A 24,390-nucleotide genomic window follows, 5' to 3' on the forward strand; every position below is an offset into this window, starting at 1 on the left:
GGTGAGATGAAGATGTTAGTCCAAGCAAAGAGGACTGAAAAGAAATGATCAGAACCAAGAAAGAGCAGTTTTCACAGAAACCAAGAGAGAAGAAAATGTCCAGGCAGAGGGATTGGTCACTGTTGCCAAAAGCTACAAAGGGCATGGACAAAGTATGAAAAAACACAGGATCTGAGGTATAGCTTGGCTCTATGTTATTTGTTTTATGAGAAAAAGAAGAGGAAGGGGGAAAAAGGGAATTCACTAGGGATGGACATAAAAAAAGAGGTCTGAAACATACAAACAGAAAATTTAATGGAGAAAGACACTAAACCCATCAGAGTTAAGGACAGAGAGAGGAATGTTTAGGGAAGATCTAGTCAGGGAGGAAACAGTCACAAAACAAACTGCAGAAAGTTGACTATAAAGTGGTGGTCAAAAGGAAAGAAAGTATGAGAATCAATAAACAAGTACTAGACTAGGTAGAAAAATGAGAGGAGAAATTTAAATTATAGATTACTAGTATGGTTCATATTCCTTTCTTTCATTTCCTTCTTTGTTGTAAAGAGAAGAATGGGAAGTAACAAGGAAGTAAAACATAAATGTATATGACAGAGTTAAGCACAATCATGAATCACAAACTCATTGAAAAGACCCTCATGTTGGGAAAGATTAAAGGCAAAAGGAAAAGAGGATATCCAAGGATGAGATGGATGGAGCATGAGATAGTGTCACGGAAACAACAAACATGAACTTGAACAGACTTCAAAAGATAGAGGAAAACAGAAGGACCTGGTGTGCTATGACTGAAACAACAACAAAAGAATGGATTAAAAAGTAGAATTTTTAAATGTCACACAAGATGTGAAGCACAAAAGGTTCACAAAAAGTTTAAAAGAGGCTGAAGTAGAATGTTTATTAGGCTTTCAAGAGATTTTTTAAAAGTTAAGGGTGGGGGGGCAGCTAGGTGGCACAGTGGATAAAGCACCGGCCCTGGATTCAGGAGGACCTGAGTTCAAATCCGACCTCAGACACTTGACACTCACTAGCTGTGACCCTGGGGCAAGTCACTTAACCCCCATTGTCCTGAAAAAAAAAAGTTAAGGGTAACAATCAGATAAGGCAACAATAAAAAAAAGATAAGCAGGCAAACTATATTATGTTTAAAGGCACCACAGATAATAAAATATCAATATTTGACAATATACACTGAATGGTTTAGCATCTATGTCTTTAAAAGAAAAGTCAAATGACTCATAGTAAAACAGCAAAATAGTAATATTTAGGGACATCAACAAGTCCTCTTCCAAGCCTAAACAAATCTAAAAAAGGATAAACAAGAAATAAATCAAGAACCTAAATAGAACTTAAAAAAAAAAAGTTAGATGTCCTAGATCTCTGGTGATGCAGTGGATGGGAATAGAAAGGAATATATGCTTCTTAAACAAACTGGGAAGACTTATATAAATTGATGCAGGGTGAACTGAGCAGAACCATTTATACAGGAATAACAACATTGTAAAGACAAAATTTTGAAAGACTTAACTTTGACCAATGTGGTGATGGATTAGGATTCCATAAGACTGATGAAGAATGCTACTCACTTATTTACAGAGTATGAGAGATTCGAGATTTAGAATGTTACATATTTTCAGAAATAGCTAATATAGGAATCTTGTTTGATTACAAAGTTTCTTTTTTCTTTTTTCCTAGTTAGGGAGTGGCAGGGAGTAGAGAGGGAGAGAGTAGCTAAAGATAAGTTGGTTCAAAAGAAAAAAAGAAGTATAGGACATTAAAACATGGTCTTTGAAAATGCAAAGATGCCAGAAGGAATCTGAACAGGATAGTTTTGAAAGTAGTACATTAAATTCATTATACTTTAAAAGCCAGTTATACATCAGATTCATAGTTTCATATAGTTCCCCATTCTCCTAAGTATATGAAAGTACTCATGGTTGATATTTGTTAAGTTCAGAACTTTTTTAAATGGGGGAACTATATACCAATATCACTAGTGAATATTAATATAAAAATACTGAATAAAGCAAAGCATTTAGCAAAACCACCACACCAACATATTAAAAAGATTATATACACTAAGAACAGGTTGGATTCATACCAGGGATACAGATAATTCTATTGATATTAGGGAAATTATAAACATGACACCATATTAATAACACAAAATAATGGAAAATAACATTAATACGTTCCAATACATTAAAAATTACAACACTACCAAAATTAGTTTATTCAGTGCCAACCAACCAAAGGATTACTCTATAGAACAAGACTAAGTGGAATAATGCAAAGTGGTAGGAAGAGGGTCTAATAGTACCAGAGTTCCAAACATACTACAAAACAACAATCATAAAATTTTTATTTACCAGTAGTTAAAAACAGAAAAGGCTGATCAGTGGTACAGACAAGATACACAAGGATCCAGAGGCAAACAACATAACAAGAGAGTTCAATAAAAAACAAGGACACCAACTACAAGGATAAAGGACTCACACTATATGACCTAAACTGCTGGAGAAATCAGGAAAATGGTGTACAAGAAATTCAGCTTAGACTATATATATATATATATATATCTTATCAGAAGCCTTAATAATCTTCAAATGAATAAGAACATAGATATAAAAAGGTCTTATCGGGGCAGCTAGGTGGCGCAGTGGATAGAGCACCGGCCCTGGAGTCAGGAGTACCTGAGTTCAAATCTGACCTCAGACACTTAATACTTAACTAGCTGTGTGACCCTGGGCAAGTCACTTAACCCCAATTGCCTCCCTAAAAAAAAAAAAAAAAAAAGGTCTTATCATAAATTAGAAGTGAAGATATCTTTTGCAGCTATGGATTAGGGGTAGAGTTCTTGAAAAAACAAGAAACACACAGCTGTTATTAAAAAATCCTCCTACAATTTGTTAAAATAAGAGCCATTTCCTAATTGACAGATGATCAAGGGGCAGTTAGGTGGTACAGTGGATAAAGCACCAGCCCTGGATTCAGGAGGACCTAAGTTCAAATCTGGCCTCAGACATTTGACACTTACTAGTTGTTTGACCCTGAGCAAGTCACTTAACCCTCATTGCCCTGCAAGAAAGAAAGAAAGAAAGAAAGAAGATAGATGATCAAAAGATATTAAGTTTTGAGATGAAATAATCAAAGCTACCTATAGCCACATGGAAAAAAATGCTCTAACTCATTACTGATTGGAGAAATGCAGGTCAAAACAATTCTGGGGCACTACCTCACACCTACTGGATAATAGGACAGCAGACAAAAATGACAAATCTTTTAAGGGATATGGGGAAAATGAGACATTAATGCACTTTTGGTGAAGTTGTAAACTGATTCAAATTCAAACATTCTGTAGTTCAATTTGGAACTATAGTCAAAGGGCTATAAAACCATGCATACTCTTTTACCTAGTAATACTACTACTAGGTCAGTATCCAAAAAGAGATAAACAAAAAGTTGAATTCGAAATGGAGGGGATACCCATCAATTGAGGAATGGCTGAATAAATTATGATATGTGATTTGACAGAACACTATTGTGCTATAAGAAATTATGAGCAGGATGCTACTAGAAAAACCTGGAAAGACTTACATGAGGCTGTATGCAAAGTGAAATGTACTGTATACAAAGTACAACAATATTATAAAGATGATCAGCTGTGAATGAACAACTATTTTTAGGCAATACAATGATCCAAAACAACTCTGAAGAACTTATGAGAAACGTAATCCATCTCCAGAGACAGAACTGATGTTGTATGAATACAGAATGAAGCATAATTTTTTTAGTTCCTTTTTCTTATGGTTTTTTTTTTGGTCTGTTTTCTTTCACAACCTGACAAATGTGGAAATGTTTTGTATGACTACACATATATAACTTACATTGAATTGCTTGCGTTCTTAAGTGAGGGTGGAGAGGGAGGGAAGAAGAAAATCTGGAACAAAAAGTGGTTGTTTTTTAAAAAATTTTTTGAACACAAAGTTTTAAAAACTGATTAAAATTTGTTTTTACATGTAATTTGGGGAAAAAAGTAAAATTAAAAAAAAACCACTTTCTAACAACATCAAGGGAAACCACTTTAAAAGGCAGTAATAAAGGGAAAATAGCACTTATAGGCTTCAAACTATATTACAAAGCAGTAATCATAAAAAATATTTGGTAGCCAAAATATATAATCAAAAGCCATTTTCTAATAGATTAAAGTGCTCAAAGGATATGAATAGTTTGATGGAGGAGGCTAGAAAGGGTTAACAGGATAACCTATCAATAGTAGCTATTGGGGGCAGCTAGGTGGTACAGTGGATAGAGCACTGGCCCTGGAGTCAGGAGGACCTGAGTTCAAATCTGGCCTCATAAACTTAACACTTACTAGCTGTGTGACCCTGGGCAAATCCTTAACCTCAATTGCCTCAACCCCCACCCCCACCCCCAAATAGTAGCTATCAATAGTACCTAAAAGGGGTTAACAGAAAAACCTAACACCTGAGATCTAATATAGATCTGAGCTCCAAGAGGGGCTATAACTTATAGACCCCAGCTCCAAAAGGAATTAATGGATAACTTAAGACTTGAGGCCTTTATTAATACAAGTCAGGGGCCTAGGCTCTTGTTACCTACATCAATCACCACTCATAACAAGAGCATAAAGAGGCAGGTCATAGAGACCTTTAACTATAACAAAGACAATAGAGACGAGGCTATAGAAATTCCTAATTGATAAATGAAAATATTCAGGAACTAGGCATGCGGAATGAAAAGGATAACATTGGCGCAGAAAAGGCCAAATTTGTCAACAGATTCACCTTATGAAACCTGTAAACCCCCAAAATAGCTCCTCCGACAGAAAAAAGGTACCACGCTCTCAAGGGGTTGGCTTAAGCCGCCAGGAAATCCAAACTAGGATAAGCCCTCCTCTGTACCGCCCCTAAGAAGTGGAGCATTATTATAATGAGACTGATACTCAATTTATCCAGAAGCTATATAGATACTGTCTTGGTTGAGATTTTCTCTATTCGAGAGATACTTCGACCATAAGTGCCGCTCCCTGTGGTCCACTCACAGTAATTGCAATGAAACTATGGGAAACTGAGTAATTGAGTCTTGTAATTCTTTGGGATGACTTTCGATCAATCTGATCTCACATCAAGTTCACAAAAGAACTGCAAATAATTTTAATCATATAAAAGAATGCTCTAGATTATTAGTAAATGAAATCCTAAATAATATGTGAATCAAAGAACAAATCATAAAAAAATTATGTAAAATAAAATGATGAGACAACACACCAAATTTCTGAGATACCCCTAAAGCATCCTAAGAAGAAAATTATCTTCCCAAAAACATGTTAACAAAATAGAAGGAGCAAACTGAACATATATTTTTAAAAACTAAGAGACCCAGCAAATATACAAACCTAAAAAAAAGGGGGGGGGAAGATGGGGAGCAGGATTTGAAATTGGAGGAGAAAGATAATTGGAAAACCAAAAGACTATAGAACTGATAAAAACTAAAGCGGTTCTTTGAAAAGAACTAACAAAAATAGTAAACCTTGAGTAGACCCGATTAAAATGAAGGGGGGCAAAAAAGCAAATCAACAAAATAAAATTTAAAAAGTAAAACTATAACAAAACCAGAATAAATTAAAAGAATGACCAGAAACTACTAGCCAGGAATGCTGGCACACAGGCGGGTAATCCCTGTTACGGGGATGCTGAGCTAGTTATTTCTTGAGCTTTGCAGTTCAAAATTGCAGTAGGACCACGCTGATCCAATGTTTTCAGCACTAATATGGTGAGCTCCTCTGGACTGAGAAGCCTGCAGGCTGCCTGCCAATCAGGGTGAAATGGCCCTGGGCAGAAATAGGCAGGTCAAAACTCCAAAAATGTTTTATTTTTTATTTTATTTTATAACATACAAGTATTTTATTTATTATTTTCCAGTTACATGCAGGAGATGGGTCTTCACAATTTGTTTTTATAAGATTTCTAGTTCCAAATTTCAAAACTCCAAAATTGCTAGTAGTGGGTCTATCATCAAAATACTTTAAATATATTCGAGTACAAATCTACCAAAAGCATACTCAAAGACTTGGTTTTACTTGACTGATGATAATACTTAATAACTGATTCAATCACAAAGTACTCCTTAAAGAAATAGGGATTTAAATAGAGGGATATTCAGTGCTCATTTGCAGGCTATGATAATATATTAAAATGACAAGGGCTACTAAAGGAAATTGATAGATTTAAATTCATGCCAAACTACCAAAGGGGATAGTTTTTACAGAGCTAGGGAAAAAAAATTAAGCAAAATTCATAAAATATTAAAAGAAAAGGGGGGGCAGCTAGATGGCGCAGTGGTTAAAGCACTGGCCCTGAATTCAGGAGTACCTGGTTCAAATCCAACCTCAGACACTTGACACTTAACTAGCTGGTGTGACCCTGGGCAAGTCACTTAACCCCCATATGGCCTGGAAAACAAAAACAAAAACAAACAAAAAAAAAAAGGGGGGAAAAGTAGGAAGAGGAAGTAGCATTTCTATTTCTCTCACTAATTTATAACAAAACAGCAATCAAACAAAACTACTTCATGTAGTTTTTTTAAAAAACAGAAAAGAAAATCAATGAACATATTATACAATGCAAGAATCATTAATAATGGAACTTAGTACTCGTGTTCAATAAACCCCAAAATAGAAATTACTTAGGAAGTATTCCTATATGATGAAGAGCTGGGAAAAATCTGAAAGAAGTCGGTAGAAATTAGGCTTAGACAAATATTTTACAACATATTCAAAACAATAATTACAACAATAATTCAAAATGGCTATTTAACCTGAATAATTAAAAATCATTCTATTAAAAACAAAACTTAGAAGAGGTAATTTGCAGATATGCTAGAAAAGGCTAGGTGGTACAAATCCATGTTAGACACTTACTAGCTGTGTAATGACCCTGGGCAAGTTTCCTTAACCTCTTTCTACCTCAGTTCCTCTTCTATAAAGGTCGATAATAACAGCATTGCGTCCCTAGGTTGTGGAAATGATAAAATAAGATCTCTACTTTTCAAAGCTATAAGCACTTTATAATATTATCTGGATACATTCCTAACCAAATAAGAAATATAGACAATTAGAAAAAATAAATAATTTTGATTACATGAAACTGACAAGTTTCTGCACCAACAAAATTATATCAGAGGGGCTAGGAGAGAGAAAATAGGCACACTAGAGCATTGTTAGTAAGTCTGTACTTACTATTTTGGAAATTTTGGAAAGCAATTTGGAATTACTCAAATAAAATGACTAAAATTTTCATGCCCTTTCCCACATCCCGCAAGGTCATCAATAATAAGAAAGTCCCTATATACACTAAAATATTTTAAATAGTACTTTTTGTAGTAGCAAAGAATGGTTAACAAAGTAGATACCTGTCAATTGGGAAATGGTCAAGCAAAGTGTAATACATAAATGAAAAGGAATATTACTATGCAAGAAGAAATGAGAAATATGATTAATATAGAGAAGTATGAAAAGTAAAAAGTTGGCAAATTACAAAGGCTAAAACATGGCCCCAAGGAAGGAAACTAAGAAGACACACCCACTCCAATTCCTTTCCAGAAGTAGGAGGTCCAAGGGTGTGGAGTAAAACATATAGCTCCAGATTTTTTTGATGTATTCCTCAATTTACTACTTTTTTTTCTTTTTTTTCCTTAATTTTTTAATATCCAAGATATATAGACAACCAACAAATGTATCAACCCGAAACCATTCTCTAATAAGTAAGCCATCGAAGGATTACAAAGTCTTCAGGAAGGATTTGGCAAATTTCAACAATATGAAAGAATATTCAAAATCACCATAGTAAGAGAAATGAAAATCAAAGCAAGCTGGGTTTTACCTTATACACAATAAATTGATAATGATTAACAAAATGAGATATTTAACATTAGTGGAGTTGTGGAAAGACAGGTGCATTAATTTATTGCTGACAGGGCTATGAATCAATGAAACTCTTCTGACAAACAATTTAGAATTATGAAACTAAAGTAGCAAAAATTCCCACAACCCAGAGATTCCAATGCTAGGCATATAGTCCCCCAAAATGACAGTGACAAAAAGGGTCTATGTATAGCAAAAATAAAGCAGCACTCCTTATAGTAGCAAATTGGAAACAAACTGATTAACATTCATTAAGGAGTGGTTCTACAAATTAGCAAGTTTTATCAGCAAGCAATATTTTCAGTTCATAAATAAGTATTCAAAAATCATATGGAAGAATGGATTTAAACTTGCTGAACGTAAAGATTGAACTTCAAGTCACTGTAGGTTTAATAATTGCTTACTCTATTAGTTTAGATGCTAGCTCTGCATGTGCTGAGCATATTCTGATTTTATTAAAATAAAAGGAACTGCAAAAAAAAGTAATGGAGTGTTACTCTGCTGTAAGAAATGAAAAATATGAAAACTGAAAATCAAGGAAAGATTTATGTGAACTGATGCAAAATGAAGAAAGCAGAGCCTAGTAAAATAGTAAAATTTTTATAGTAAAAAATATACCTGATGACAATATAAAAAAAACATGAACCACAAAAACAATTAAGAATGAATGTTGGGGGGGGCAGCTAGGTGGCGCAGTGGATAAAGCACCGGCCCTGGAGTCAGGAGTACCCAAGTTCAAATCCGGCGGCCTCAGACACTTAACACTTACTAGCTGGGTGACCCTGGGCAAGTCACTTAACCCCAATTGCCTTACTTAAAAATAATGAATGTTGGTGTTCAAAATATTTATAGCTGCTCTTTTTGTGGTGGCAAGGAATTGGAAATTGAGGGGTTGCACATCAGTTGGGGAATGGCTGAACAAGTTGTGGTATATGAATGTAATGGGAATTCTATTGTGCTGTAAAAAACGGTAAGGCAGGAGTTCAGAGAAACCTGGAAGGACTTGCATGAACTGATGATGAGTGAGATGAGCAGGACCAGAAGAACATTATACACACACACAGTATCATCAACATTATGTGTTGATCAACTGTGATAGACTGGATTCTTTTCACCAATACAATGGTACAGAGAAAGTTCCAGGGGACTCATGATGGAAAAGCTCTTCCAAATCCAGAAAAAAAAAAAGAACTGTGGAATATGGATGCTGATTGAACTATACTATTTTTTTGTTTTTGGTGCTGTTGTTTTCTATTTTGAGGTTTTTCCTTATTGCTCTGATTCTTCTCTTATAGCATGACTGATGCAGAAATATGTTTAATGTTGTTATGTAATGTATGTGAATATATGTGTGTGTGTATATGTATGTATATATATATATATATATGTAAAATCTCTATCAGATTCCTGCTGTATAGGGAGGGAGGGAGAAAAATTTGAAATTGGAAATCTTATATAAACAAATGCTGAAAACTATCTCTACATTGTAAGTGCAAAATAATAAAATATTTTTATTTAAAAAAAAAAATGAATGTTGGGTGGGGCAGCTAGGTGGCACAGTCGATAAAGCACCGGCCCTGGAGTCAGGAGGACCTGAGTTCAAACCTGGCCTCGGACACTTGACACTTACTAGCTGTGTGACCCTGGGCAAGTCACTTAACCCTGATTGCCCTGCTCCCCCCACCCCAAAAGAAAAAAATATGAAAGATACCTCTCTATGCTTCTTTGAAGAGGCAGGGAGGTCCACAGGTATGATGTATTGATTAGTTTTCTGCATTTCTTCTCTTTTCTTCCCCCTTAAATTCTTTGTTATAAGGGATGGTTCTTTGGACATGCATTATTGGGTGGGATACAGTATACAGGGAAAACCCAGGGATGCCAAGAAAAAAAAATTGGGGGGGGGGGGCAGAGCAATGAAGGTTAAGTGACTTGCCCAGGGTCACACGGCTAGTAAGTGTTAAGTGTCTGAGGCCGGATTTGAACTCCGGGACTCCTGAATCCAGGGTTGGTGCTTTATCCACTGCGCCACCTAGCTGCCCTAAGAATAATTATTTTAAAAATTTTTAGTTAAAATAAAAAACCTTAAACATTAAAACATAGCCACTAAAATCTTACTGGCACTAGTCTAATTTACAAACCCCTTTTTCTTTAGAATAAAACACAGTCCAAAAAGTCCCTAATTAATACAAATACCATACCAAATGATTAGAATCTAGCAAAATAGCAGGTATGAGGGAAAAGACCAGTAATCCCGGCGACAAGGACAAGTCCTGAGGCTGATGGATGGTTTAAACTGAGGAGTTTTGAGCTCTAGTACTGCTAAAATCAATCAGTATCCACATTAAGTCCTGTACCAATATGAGCATTTGGGGAAGGGGGGGGGGTGGGTGTAGTCACAAGGTGCCTAGGAGGGGCAAACCAGCCCAGTGAGAAACAAAGGTCAAAGCTTCCATATTGGATCAGGAGTGGGATCAGGCCCCCTGAATATCCGTAGAATTTCTTGCCTGAGGGAGATAGGGAAACCCAGTAGCAAATAAGAAAAAGTCTAGTTGAAGGATTTTAGCCTCAGGTATTCTATGATCTTTAACCAGGTTTGTCAGGCACTTTATGTAGATGAGTTTTTTCCCCCCTTTAATGAAAAGTCTGGAGAAAGTTAAAAACCCTAGGAGCAAAAAAGAGGTGGTGTTTTCGAAACTACTAATGATTGAAGCAAGTGCTTCAAAAGTGGGGGAGGGAAGCAGATTTGGGAAGAAAACAGCTAGTGGTTAAGAACATAGTATCTAAGAATGCAATTTAGATTTGTAGCCAAAAGCTTATGACATAGGAATGACAAGTTTTTGCCTAAAAAGAGCTGGTCAGACTATTTGCCTGGAGTCCTCGAAATTAAATCAAAAGGCCTTTAATAAACTGAAAAGGAAAATAAAGGAAAAAAATTACCCATATATCTCAATCAAGCAAGATACCATGAAGAACAGCATAGTGCAGGAAGAATGGTAAGTAGAAACTGCCATAATTTTACAGAAAAATAAATTCCAAGAAAGCATTGGGCAACAAAAATCCATTGGCCTCAAACGTATGCAAATAGGTATTATTAAAGTGAAGATACAAATTTGACATGATGGGTAACACTGATGATCAGTGTATGGGTCTCATGACTAAAATATGGTTTTGGGAAAGCTCTACCTTATCCAATAGCAACTGGACAGGAAAAAGGGAAGGGAAAGGCATAGATAAACTATCTAAGGTAGATGTGTAAAGCATAGTGAAAGTTACTTAGATGATATTCAAAATTAGGCCAGAAGCAGAACTGACTGTTAGTTAATTGTACACTACATATCACTAGATGAGAAAAGAGGAAAAGAGGAAGAGTTTGGGAAACAGATCACAAGCCTGATATGGAAGCAAGATAATGGTAATAATTGGGGGCAGGAGGGATAATTAGCCAGAGTTCTAGAGTTCTCTACCAAAAGGAGAGTAGCTAAATAATTTGCCTTTATGATAATTTTATTCCTATTTTGAAGGCAAAGTGATGCATTAGATAGTATGAAAGATGTGGTGGCAGCTAGGTGAGGCAACTGGATAGAGCACCAGTGCTGGCACTGGCAGGGCAACTTGAGTTTCAAATTCTACTCAGATACTTACTAGCAGTGTGACTTTGGGTAGGGCACTTAACCCTGTTTGCCTCAGTTCCTCATGTGTAAAATAAGCTGGAGAAAGATATGGCAAATGGACCCCAGTATCTCTGCCAAGTAACCCACAAATTGGTCACAGAGAGTCAGACACAACTGAATGACTGAACAAGAACATGGAAGAACTCTGCTAGTCATTTTAACCTCTTTCATTCATTCAGCCTTTCCTTTTCTGTAAACTGAAGGGCCTGGCTTAGCAAGAAATGGTCAGTAGGGTCATAGTTTCAGAATTGGAAAAGACCTTAGACCTTAGAAATCCTAGATACTTCTAAGGTCTTTTCCACCTCTAAAACTATGACCCTACTGACCCATTTCTTACCAAGAGGAACTGGTTTCTGAGGTATAAATGACAGGAACTGTTGGAAGTGCCAACTCCATTGTAGAATTTGTCATAAAGTAGATGAAAGCCAGTAATACCAGGAACTAAGACTATAGATTTGGGATATGATTCCCATAACCTAAAATTCTATATATGTTATCAACCAAAAAGACATTTGAAGGCTCCTAAAAATAAAATTCTGAAAGCATGAAGGGAAAAAGTCCTAGAAAGAGGAAAATGTCCAACTAGACCAACATAGAAGTAAAAGAAACATCTACAATTTTTTTTAAACACCTGGATATCAGAAACAAGAACAGATAATGGAAAATGTATAATAAAAATGTGCATGGTCCAGGAGCAGTATTAGGAGAACTTAAATTCAAGATGAATTGAAGGAGTTCCATTCATTCAATAAATATTTATTAAGTACCTACTATGTGCCAGCACTGTGCTAAAAACTGATAGAATAAAAAGAAACAGTCCCTGCCCTCAAGAGTTTACAGTCTGACAGAAGAACAACAGCACTCTCCCATCCTCATTTTTCAGATGAAGAAAGAAGACCAAAGGGAAGAAACAACCCACCAAATATCACACAGGAGCAGAATTAGAGCTCCTATTTTTTATACCAAAGTAAGCTGAGTGAGTAAAGTGATGAGGACACCACTTGTTCCAGGGAGCTTGAAAACCAAGCAAGAGCTGCAGATGTAAAGTGGAATAAGCCTGAAATTCCAAACCGTGCCTCTGTATAAGGGAAACCTTTGGAAGCGAGCCCTTCAATCAGAGAGTCTCAAGAGGAGGCAGAAGAGTCCTATTCTTTGTAGAGGGCAGGAATTAGGACTTGCTACTCTGCAGGGTTCCTGCTACACAGAACAAGATGCCCCTTCCAAGATAAGTCACATCACCTCTAAACTCATCACCACAAAGCTAATGAACCTTCCCAACAACTCCCTCATTTTCTGCTCTAGATTAATATCCATTTTTTTGGTTGGTGGCCATGGTAAATGGAAAACCACTGAGGAACTTTAAGTTCTTAGGGCAAAAGGGAGGGCTAGATTCGAATTTTAGAAATAGCTCTAATTCTGCTTCCTGTGTGATCTTGGGCCGATTATTTCCTCCCTTTGGTCTTCTTTCTTCATCTGAAAAAATGAGGATAGGAGAGTGCTGTTGTCGTCTAAAGTGCTCTTCAGCTGAAAAATCCTAAAACCTTCGGTGTACCATACTTATCTTTATCCCCATCTTTATGTAGCGAACAGCTAAATGATGTTATTTTAAGGAAGTAAAAAATGTTTCCCAATTTCTACCTGGAATCTATTTAACGACAAAGTAACGCAATAATAAACCAAGATGAAGACATAAAATTCCCCAGAAATCAAATCTTACTCCTTTGAAATGAACTCACTTAGCCTGGATGAGGAATCCGAGAATTTCTTCGAGATTAAGAAACTGAGGCCCAGGGAGATGACCCAACTCGTCTCATTCAATGTAACACGATTTAACCCCGCAACTGTCACGGGTTAGGCTCGGTACTAAACCGGCGTAAGAGGACCAAAAAAGAGCCTTCGCCGACCCTCAGGAGGCTTGCGTTCGTGCACCGGTTCACACAGCCAGGGAAGTAAGTGACAAAGCCAGAACTCCACGTCTCTAGAGCCCTGGCTTAGGAGCTTGGAGGAGGGGGAGCAGCGCCCCTTAAACAATCAGATCCAACCAAACAACGTTGCGTGCTTCCCGGAGCGCTGAGTAGCCGCCAGCGGAGGCCGCTCCACCCAGTCCACTGCCGGCCGATCTGCGTCACTCGCTCCGGGCCCCAAGCTCCCCACCTGTAGGCGCCGGAGCCCAAGCCAACTCACCTAGCAGATCGCCGGGCCGGCGCGGCGGCGGCATCCACCGGCCGTTACCGGTAACACCCGCCGTGGGTCCGCGCGGGGTGCGCCGCGAGGGGTCCCACAAGGGCCAGCTGGGGACCGCGACTGCGGGCGGGAAGTCTTTTCCGTCGGCCTCGGCTGGAGCGCCGAGCCTGGCCGTTTCTGGAGGACCCGAGGCGGAACAAGCCCTGGAGCCGCGCGGCTCCCCTTTTCAGGCTAGCCTGCCTGCCGCTTCCCCTTCCGCTCATCCACCTGTTCCTTCCTTCCGCGCGGCCTCTCCGGCCCGCCCCCACGTGCGCGGTTAGGCCGGCGCCTCCAGGCTGCTGCGACAGCGGCGGACTCCACTCTCCCTTACGAGCTGGTGGCTCTTCTAACCCCGCCCCGCCGCCAGGAAAGCTCGGACGCCCCGCCTTCCTCTCCCGCCCCTTCCCTCCACCACGCCTCCTAACGTATCTCTCCCGCCGCGCCCCCTCTTCTTCCCCCCGCCCCCCACTGCAGGACTTCCGGACCCTCGAGGGAGGAGCCTTGGGGGAGCTGCCGGGTGCGCTTCACTTAGTTCGGCTGCTTAACGTCCGCTCCCTTCTTCGGGTTAGGTCTTCGAGGGGAGTGTGGAACAAGGTGGCCTTCCAACCGCAGCGCCTGGGCGGGGCGCGGGCGGGGGTGCGGGGTATGGCGAGAGCCTAGCTTGGAAGTGGAGAATTAAAGGAACAGTTTTGTTGGATCAGAAGCGAGTCCTAGTCTTACTGTGCCACAATTTACGTTTGAAAGAAACTACCTGCTCTAACCCCGCGAAGTCTTCTCCAGGTCTATAGCTCAAAGACATGGTAGCTTTCCTGGCTAAAGTCCTGCCTCTTTCAGGAAGCCTTTTCGGGGCCACCTTAACCTTAGTACCTTTACTCTGAAATTTGTCCAGTCTAAATCTTGTGTGTACATAGTTGTTTGCATGTTGTCTTCCTTATCAAACTTTGAGTTCCTTGTAAGCTAGGACTGTTAAGTACCTGTTAATTGCTTGACTCAAATAAAGAGGAAATACACTCATCTATTCACTATTTTTCCCTCTAGCCCTCCTCGGCCCCCCCCCCCAACTTCCCTATTACTGTAGTGGACAACACCATCCTCCCAGTCGTTCACGCTCACAACCTAGAAGTTATCGTGAATTCCTCATTATCTCTCACCACCACCCCTATCCAATGTTTCCAAAACCTGTAGATTTCACTTTTACGTCATTTCTTCAATACGCCTCCTCTCCCCTTTGACAAGACTGGTGCAGGCTCTAATCACTTCATATGGAACTACTGCAATAGCTTGCTGTTGGGTATTGCCTCTCAAGCCCCCATCCACTCCAATCCATTCTCCATTTAGCTACTAAAGTGATTTTCCAAAAGCTCTGGTCTGATCATATCACCTCCCCACCCTCCCCCCAACTCAATAAACTCCATTCAGGGGCAGCTAGGGTCACAGTGGATAGAGCACCGGCCCTGGAGTCAGGAGGACCTGAGTTCAAATCCAGCCTCAGACACTTGACATTTACTAGCTGTGTGACCCTGGTCAAGTCACTCAACCCCAGCTGCCTCACCAAAACAAATCAATAAACTCCATTCGACTTCCTATGCCTCCAAGGATCACATGCAAAATCCAGTTTGGTGTTCAAAGCCCTTTGTAACTTAGTCCCCTCCAACCTTTCCAGCCTTATTTCTTACTCCCCAACCAGTACTCTTCCATTCCGTGACACTGGCCTCACTTGATCTCATCATTTCTGGCATTTTCTCAAGGCTGTCCTCCATGCTTGGAATGTTCTCCCCTCCTCCACTCCAACTACTGACTTCTTTAGTTTCCTTTAGGTTCCAACTAACATCTCTTTTACTGGAAGCCTTCCCCTACCCCTCTTAATTCTAGCGCTTTCTCTTTGTTAATTCCATTTTTTCCTCTTATATAGCTTACTTTGTATATATTTGTTTACATGTTGTCTCCCTCATTAGATTGTATGCTACTTGAGAACAGGGGCTGCTTTTGCCTCTTTCTGTATCCCCAATGCTTAGTTAATTCAGTGCCTGGAACCTAGTAGACACTAAAGTGTATTAACAATGTTAATTGACTATTATTGGTTATATGTGAAAATATAGCTGTTTGTTTTATAGTAGGAAAAAAAATCAAACTAAGGAGGTACCCATCAATTGAGGTAATAGTTAAACAAATTATGGTATATGAATGTAATAGAATATGTTTGGACCATAAGATCTGACAAAAGGATCAAGTCAGACAAACCTGGAAAGACTCGTATGTAACTTACTCATGACTTACTTGTGAAAAAAGCAGAACCAGAACAATTTATACTAAAACAATGTAAAGAAAAATAACTTTGAAAGACAGAAAGGCTGAATAAATGATGAGCCCATATATTCAGAAGACTGACAATGATGGTGAGATAGTTAGGATACAGCATAAGATATGGCAGCTAGGTGGCCCAATGGATAGAACACTGGCCCTGAAGTTTGGAGGACCTGAGTTTAAATCTCACCTCAGACATTTACTAGATATGTGACCCTGGGCAAGTCACTTAACCCCAATTGCCTTAAAACATCTCCAGTTATCCTGATGTATATATTGCCACTGGACCCAGATGACTCTGGAGGAGAGAGTGAGATTGGTCAACTTCCACAGCCCTCCCTCACTTAAATCCAATTCACTGCAAGTCATAAGTATCACCTGATCTCTTTGAGAACAAATGGCAATCAACAATGGAATAAGGACATACAGGGCAGGTCAAAGTCATGATGTTTTTAATAAGTTTTTCAAAATTTTTTTTTTATTTTTCGCCATTTACAGTATTTGATTGTTCACACATAATATAAATTCATTTCCTATATATACTGTATATGATGCTATGGTATTTTAAATTAAAAACAAAAAATAAAGGAATTGGTAAATATTGAAACCCCTTTGTGACTTTTGCCCCCTCTCCCCCCCCCCCCCCGTAAGTTATCAGACTGTCAATATTGGACTTTGTTTTGTTTGATTGAATATTTAGTAGAAAGTGTTTTTCTTTTTTTTTCCCCAATGGAAAATATAATTGAATGGGGTAGAAGACGGTAATAACATTTATTGTTCAGTCATGGCTCTTTGTGAGCCCATTTGGGTTTTCTTGGCAAAGATACTGAAATGGTTGGCTATTTCTTCTCCACTTCATTTTACACATGAGGAAACTGAGGCAAACAGGTTAAGTGATTTGCCAAAGTCAAACAGCTAATAAATGTCTGAGACTGCATTTGAATTCAGATCCTCTTGTTTCCTGCCCTATGAATAGCATAATAATAATTTTTAAAAAAGAAAAGGAAGTGAAAAGTTCAGTGAAGCATTTTTTAAAATTCCTGAATAGTCAGACAAGTAGGATGCCTCCTACACACACACACACACACACACACACACACACACACACACATATAACATTTTCAGCTTTCCTGATTTATCCTCCTTGAGGGTAGCAGGGACTATCTATTTGCATGTTAAGCACTAAATAAATGCTTATTACTTGGGATGTTGAATTATTATATATATTTAAAAGAAAGCAAGAAGAAATACTGTTTCATGTCAATCCTCTAATGTTACATAGTATATATGAAAATACTCATTTGTTAATTTCAAAGTAAAAAGATCACATAAAAAAGACTGAATTGGAATATAGTCATACACATGGATTCAAACACTCAACTTCACTAGTACAAGAAAATGGGAGGAGGGGAGGAAACATGCCTAGATAGAATTAATAGATTACAGTATCAAATATGAGACAATAGTGTGACATAGTAGCCAAGAGTGCAACCAAAGAGGTGCCAGAAGAGAAGGGAAGCATTGCCTAGGACTTTTCTGAATAATGATTAGGGAGAAGCAGTCACCTATTGAAGGGGGTAGAAGGGCAGGGATGCCAAGTGGAAACTCCTCCTTAGTATCTCAGATAACACAGCCAGACCTATGCCTTTGAAATATTATTTTGGCAGCTGAGTGGATTAGAGAATGGAGAGAGTAGAATCAAGGAGATCAATTAGAACATTATTCCATAGTCTAAGCAAGAAGAGAAGTAGAGTGGTGGCATGTGAGTGGAAAGAAAGGAACAGATACAAGAGATGTTGTGTAGGTAAAAACAAAAAGACTTGGCAACTGATTGGATGTCAGGAAGATGAAAAGGGTGGTGATTTAGGAGGAAGGCTTCTTAAACTTTTTCCACTTGCAACCCCTTTTTGCCTGAGAAATTTTTATGTGACCCTGGGTATATAGGTATATAAAAGTAGGTATACATAACCTTTTACTGTTGTCAAATTTTTCATGACCCCCACATTCAGTTAAGTGATCCTATATGGGACCATGACCAACAGTTTTAGAAGTGTTTATTTAGAGAATGATGGTGACTTCAATAGAAATAGTTGTGTAAAAAGGGCAGGTTTAGAGGGGAAAATCATAAATCCAATTTTAAACAAAGAATTTGAAGTGGTAAGTTTAAATTGTTGTTTTCTCCTTCATTTCTGAAGAGGACCAATCACCATCAGAGTGATATCTTGACTTGCACATGAATTGGATTTAAGTTACAAAGTTGCCAGCCTCACTCTCTCTTCCTGAGTCATCTAGTAGCAAGACAAAAGTCTGGACAACCAGCTATAGCAATGGGAAACAGTGGATGACCTTGGCATCTTCCCTGTCTGACCAAACTCTAAGCATTCCCCAGCATCTGCTTCAATTGCCTTGATGGCCATTACCCATTTCCCATCTCTGGGGAAAGTCTTCTTGTGCGTTGGGGTAGCCATCCCCCTAACTCACTTACAGATTTGAGGCCTGTCAGTTACCTTCAACCTGGTTTAGCCCATTGACCAAGATGGTTTACCAGGGTGTGACTGCTTCATATGCTACAACTTCCTGGAACCACAGGTGAGAATTGGGTGAATCAAGTGGACACCAAAGATGGATAAGCAGCCCCCAAAAAGGGCTTAGGAATCCTTCACACCGGAGGTGCTAGAGCTCCTGAATATTTCATCCAGTAGATATATCTTGGTATATAATTAAAGCTATCTAACCACATGAAGTCATGGTTTCTCTCCAGGCTGCTCTTTTCCACAGTTCTTTATCAAGATTTTTTCTACTTTCTCTACCAGGTTCCCTTATTTCCTACCTTCTACCCTTTTCAGTTCCTTTTTATTATTTACTTCCCCCATTAAAATGTAAGCAAGAACTACCTTTCTTGAATGACTATCTAACAGATAGTTGGTGATGGGGGACTTGAATTCTGGGGATTTATGAGGTCTGAATATATAGATTTGGGAGTATCAAACATGGCACTTGAATACATAGTATCAGAGATCAGGAATCGCCCAGGACAGAGTCTAGAAGATAACCATACTAATAGCAGAGAAGTTGGCAGTAACACTGCAAGAAGACTGCAAAAGAAGACTCTAAAAGGAAGTTGGAAAACCAAGAAAGATCAGTGTCATGGAAATCAAGAGGGCTATAAGATTAAGACCCAAGAAATACCAAACTAGGTCCTATCAGTGACCTATTCAACAGTTTATTCTTTATCTGCCAGAGATGCCATGGAATTTTGTAGAAGAGCAAAACAAAAAGAATCAGAGATGAACTCTACATAGCTCTACTTTACCTTTATTTCTTTTTGTACCTATAAGGTCTCCTAAAGATTTCGTGTGTGTGTGTGTGTGGTGTGAGTGTGTGTGTGTGTGTTTTAAAGGCTTGCATGACTCTAAGATAAGACTTTCCATTGTCAATATTCTAAATTTTTCCTGTGTTCAAGTTTTAGGAGTTGCTTCCCCATCTCTCACCCCAATCTTTTATTCTGGGATTTGGTGGAAAAAGTCGTTTTTCCTATTCAGACCTTTCAAGATTTCATAGGCATCTATTTATTGGAGAATTAATAGTATACAATTCACTACTAAAGGAAATTTTTGTCCCTGCCTCCCAATGATAAATTGTGGATGAACCAACGTGAAAAGATTTTTATTTTCTTTGTAAGCTTAGAGAGGCTGTTACATAGTTGACAAACCTAAGCTTAATTTTCACCAGTGAAACTTACTAGCTGTTTGGCTCTGGAAGCATCTGTTATTTTCTGATACTTGAGAAACTGCCTCACAAGTTTTAAATTTGGGGCACAAAAAGGTTGAGCTGTTCGAAGTAAGCACATAGCACACCTATGAAATCACAGGTCCCGGGTATGTTCCTGGAATTGGGGCATTCTGAATTTCTGGTGCAAATCTATCTTTTTATTCTTTTTATCTTATCTCTATCATTTTATTTAAACGTGTAAATTAAATTCTTGGTTTGGAGTCAGTAAATTGGAGATGAGCGGGGAGAGACAGAGAAAAGATGCACACAGTACGCCCTCGCTGGACACTTATTTGTAAAAGCAAAGGCCATTGAGAACCTTTAGAGAGTCAGCTCTTAAAACTATTATTAATTACTCCCCCAAAATAAGACCTACTAGGAATATTAACCTCCTTGGGAGGATAAAAGATCGTACCAAGGTAGCCCTGAGCCCGCCGGAAGTGCGTGTGGACGTCCTTACGCTCCACCCTCCGGATGAAAGGTTTCACATCCGGATTGCTAGTGAGGACTCATTCCTCCTTTCGTTCTTCTCCGGCGGAGCGCATGCGCGACGATTCCCTTCCAACTACCACCTTCCCCTGTCCCGGCAGCCGCCGCCGCTGCCGCCAAGGAGTCGGGAAGTTCAAAATGGCCGCCGTGGAGTCTCAGCCGCCGCGGGAAGCGCCTGAGTAAGTGATAATTCTTGGTAGCGTAATGGCGGGAAGGCCAAGGCCCGGGAGGAGAACCAGAGGACGGATATGGGTGAACTGCATGGGGGGGAGGGGAAGTTGAGGCCTAAGAGCGAGAACCAAACTTTGCCTCTCTCTTTCTCTTATGCCGTGGGGAGTGGAGGACGCAGTGGCAGCGATGGGAGGACGGCGGTGAGTTGGCGGGCCGCTCGCGAGCCTCGCTCTGCACCCCTTTTGCTCCGGCTGTGGCTGTTAGAGCCCGAGGCGGCTGCGGCCTGACGCGCGTCGTTGCCCCGGGAGGCGCAGGCGCAAGCGGCCTCTACAGGTCCGGTGCGCGTGGCCGGCGCCTGCGTCGCCCCTCCCAGGAGCCCCTCCGGAAGCGGGCTGGGGAGCTGGGTGCCGTGGCCTCGCGCTGAGAGAGGGTTCCAGGAGCGGACGTGTGCCTCTTTGCATGTGTACTCTGGCCCTGCTTTTGTCACCCTATGTCCGTGTTAATGCGATTTAGGGTCGGGGAGGGGAGGGCGGCACTTTTGGATCGCTCAGTTTAAAACTTAAATACAGACTATTTTTTGGCAGATGGCGGCGGGGAGGAAGACCACCCAATTCCTTGTGCCACCTAATACGTTTCCCAGCATTTGTTAGCATTCTGATCACCAACAGTTAAACTTAAGGTTGCAAAAGATAATTATTCCCTACCGTTTCAAGGCCTTGAAGTTTGGTTCAGATTGTACCCTTTATAAGGTTGGGAGGAGGAAGCAGTTAATCCCAGTGAAAATGAGGGTTATTAGCAGAAGTTTAAAAAGCTAATGTACTTAGTAACTTAAATATATGAGAGAAAGGTTCCAAAACCAGTATTGCTATATTTTGCAAATATGTTTTGCAAAACTAAAAAGAGTTTGTGCTTCACGCCTTTCAAAAGCTGCAAATCAGATGTTTAACTTCCTTTGGGTAAAAAAGTATGTGGGTATCATTGATGTTTGTAAGTTGGAGACAAAAGTTTTTCCAGCTCGGAGGACTGAAACTGGCTCTAAAAAACTTTTTAGCTTTGCCAACTATAAAATTTAAAAGTTTATCATTAGCAGTCTTTAAAACTGCCTCTAATCTAATACAGGAAATCAGATTTCCAAATTAATGCCAAACCTATATATCTGGTGGCACAACTGGAACTAGGAGAATGCTTTGGTCCGGGAGAAGTTTATCTATTATTAACCTGTCCAAAAGCTTGGAATCACACTAATTAAGGAAAAATATACTGAAAATGTTTTGTGACTACTGTGAGATAGATATCGGATTGTTTTTGAGGGTTGATTTCTGTTTGAATCATTCAGCAGTTACTTGAATACCAGTCAACAAGCATTTTTTAATTGCTTAACTCTGAAGAATACAAAGAAAGTTCAATGAAGTTCCTGCTCTCAAGGAACTTTATTTTGTGTGTGTTTTGTTTTGTTTTTTGGGAGGCAATCGGGGTTAAGTGACTTGCCCAGGGTCACACAGCTAGTAAGTGTTAAGTGTCTGAAGCCAGACTTGAACTCAGGGCCTCCTGAATCCAGGGCCGGTGCTCTATCCACTGCGCCACCTAGCTGCCCCCCCCCCCAAGGAACTTTTATTCTGGAGTTTTATGTATTTACCATATGTACATACCTAGGTACATACAAGTTATATAGAGAATCGATGGAAGGCTTTTGAGCACCATCTTGAGGGAATCTAAGGAAATTTAGAGACAGAAGTGAAAAAGGAGAATATTCCATGCTCGGGGAACATCTAGTGCAAAGGAACAAAGGTGTAATGTGGGAATGTATTATAGAGAGTAATAGCGGCAATATAAAGATAAATACATTTTGTCCCTGCCCTCTAGGACCTTAATATAAAATAAAGGTTTGGCAAAAAGCCTACGCCCTACTTTGAGTCCCTTAAACTTTTCAAGGGAAAAATTTTACCTGGTGAACCAGATAGTCAAAGGATTTAATTTAGTCTTAGTATTTTAATTTAGTCTTAGTATTAAGTAGCAATAGTTTAACATGTAATAAATTCTGAGGATTACACATGTGTCAGCAGGACTTGAACAAGGTCTTCTGACTCAAACTTTCTATCCTCTTAATTCTTAAGAGAGAATGACTCCTCAAAATAGAGTCCAAAGGAAATTATTCTTAGGTTTACAAGAAGCTATGGAAAAATTGACAGTATTTAATACCACTTTTCCTACCCCCCACTTTGATGGTCCTTCAGGTTTCCTATGGACTTTTCATACATTCCATTGTCTTGAGGTATCACATCTTAGCATCTACTAATTTTCCCACTGCCTGATTATATTCTTCGCTTAATCCTCCATTTTGAAAATGATGTCCTAAGTACTGCATTTTAACATTCATTGTGGGGTTTTATTATTGAGTAGTTAAAAAAACTGTTCAATCAACTACAGTTTTAAATTTCAACAAATTAGCTTGTTTAAATTTAGTAAAACGTTTATTAAATATTTGTGTCCAGAGAGTGCTTTATTAAACATAGAGGTACATATAGTGATCAAGGCCCCTGCCCTCTTGAACTTAAAGAATAATAGGGTGGGGCAGCTAGGTGGCACAGTGGATAGAGCACCGGGCCCTGGAGTCAGGAGGACCTGAGTTTGGATCCGGCCTAAGACACTTATCACTAGCTGTGTGACCCTAGGCAAGTCACTTAACCCAATTGCCTCACCAAAAAAAAAAAAAAAAAGAATAATAGGGTGATAAGGCACACAAAAATAAGTAGGATATTTAATTAGTTCATAAAAGATCAAAATAATAGGTGCTAGAAGAGATGGCAGCAAAGGTTGAGTAAAAGGTCTGCATAGAAAAGTAATCATTGGTGGGGAAGGGAGTTCAAGGAAAACCCTCCTGAAGAGATGACATCTGAGTTGGGCTTTAAAACAGGAATTCTTAACCTGGGGATCCATTATCTTGTTTTTGTTTGAAAAGTATTTTGATAATTGGAGTTCAATTTAATTAGTTGCCTTAATAATCCTTTGTATTTTATACATTTAAAAACATTCTGAGAAGCAGAATATGACATAAAAATTGTTTAAAAGCTTTGCTTTAGATAGTTTGGGGTTGAAGTTCAGGTAGAGAGGACAAAGAGGGTATTCTAGGGATAGGAAACACAGTAAGGCATGAAAACTAGAAACTATTGGACATACAGGATAATAATCCTGTATGTAGATTGTAGAATATGAAGGGTTTGAGTAATTTGAGATAACTCTAAAAACTAGGTGGCCCCAGATTGTGGGTTGAATGACAAGCTAAAAGGAAGTGAACCTTAGTCATTAATCAGTGGGAGTCAAGGAAAGATTTGCGAGACAGAGACAGACAGACAGACTGACTGACTGACTGACTGACTGACTGACTGACTGACTGACTGACTGACGGACGAAGCTTTCTTCCAAAGACCTCAGTCTTTCAGTGACAGAAGTGAAGTCATCTGCTGAAATGGGACCTGGGGACATTGTAGATTTTTTTTTTTTTTGCAGGGCAATGGGGGTTAAGTGACTTGCCCAGGGTCACACAGCTAGTAAGTGTCAAGTGTTTGGAGGCCGGATTTGAACTCAGGTACTCCTGAATCCAGGGCCGGTGCTTTATCTACTGCGCCACCTAGCCGCCCCCCGACATTGTAAATTTGAAGAGAGAAGAGTCCAAAGAGGATGAAATAGGTGTCCCTAAGAGTAGAATAGGATTTCTAAGCATCATAGAGGGCAAAAATAAAGTGAGTTGTCAACTTTACTAGTTATTAAACAAAAGGACTTTACAGAAAAGGGGTCATTTGATTGGATGTGGACGTTCTA

The 24,390-nt window shown here is 39.3% G+C and overlaps 2 protein-coding genes across 4 annotated transcripts in view; one reads left to right on the forward strand and one right to left on the reverse strand.

The window, feature by feature from the left end:
* Positions 1–13,823, reverse strand: part of LOC122736843 (oocyte zinc finger protein XlCOF6-like) — a 52,792-nt gene extending 38,969 nt beyond the window's left edge. For all 3 annotated transcript variants that reach the window (XM_043979253.1, XM_043979251.1, XM_043979255.1), the window contains exon 1: positions 13,350–13,823. The gene's annotated coding sequence lies outside the window, so the exon portion shown is untranslated. The remainder of the gene's footprint in view (positions 1–13,349) is intronic.
* Positions 13,824–20,432: 6,609 nt separating this feature from the next.
* The window catches only part of PRPF4B (pre-mRNA processing factor 4B), a 48,661-nt gene continuing 44,703 nt past the window's right edge, over positions 20,433–24,390 (forward strand). The window contains 1 exon segment of the mRNA XM_044005306.1: positions 20,433–20,579. Within this exon segment, the coding sequence (XP_043861241.1) occupies positions 20,455–20,579 (125 nt within the window). The 5' untranslated portion in view covers positions 20,433–20,454.

This window comes from Dromiciops gliroides, chromosome 1, assembly GCF_019393635.1.
Source record: "Dromiciops gliroides isolate mDroGli1 chromosome 1, mDroGli1.pri, whole genome shotgun sequence".
Taxonomy (NCBI): Eukaryota; Metazoa; Chordata; class Mammalia; order Microbiotheria; family Microbiotheriidae; genus Dromiciops; species Dromiciops gliroides.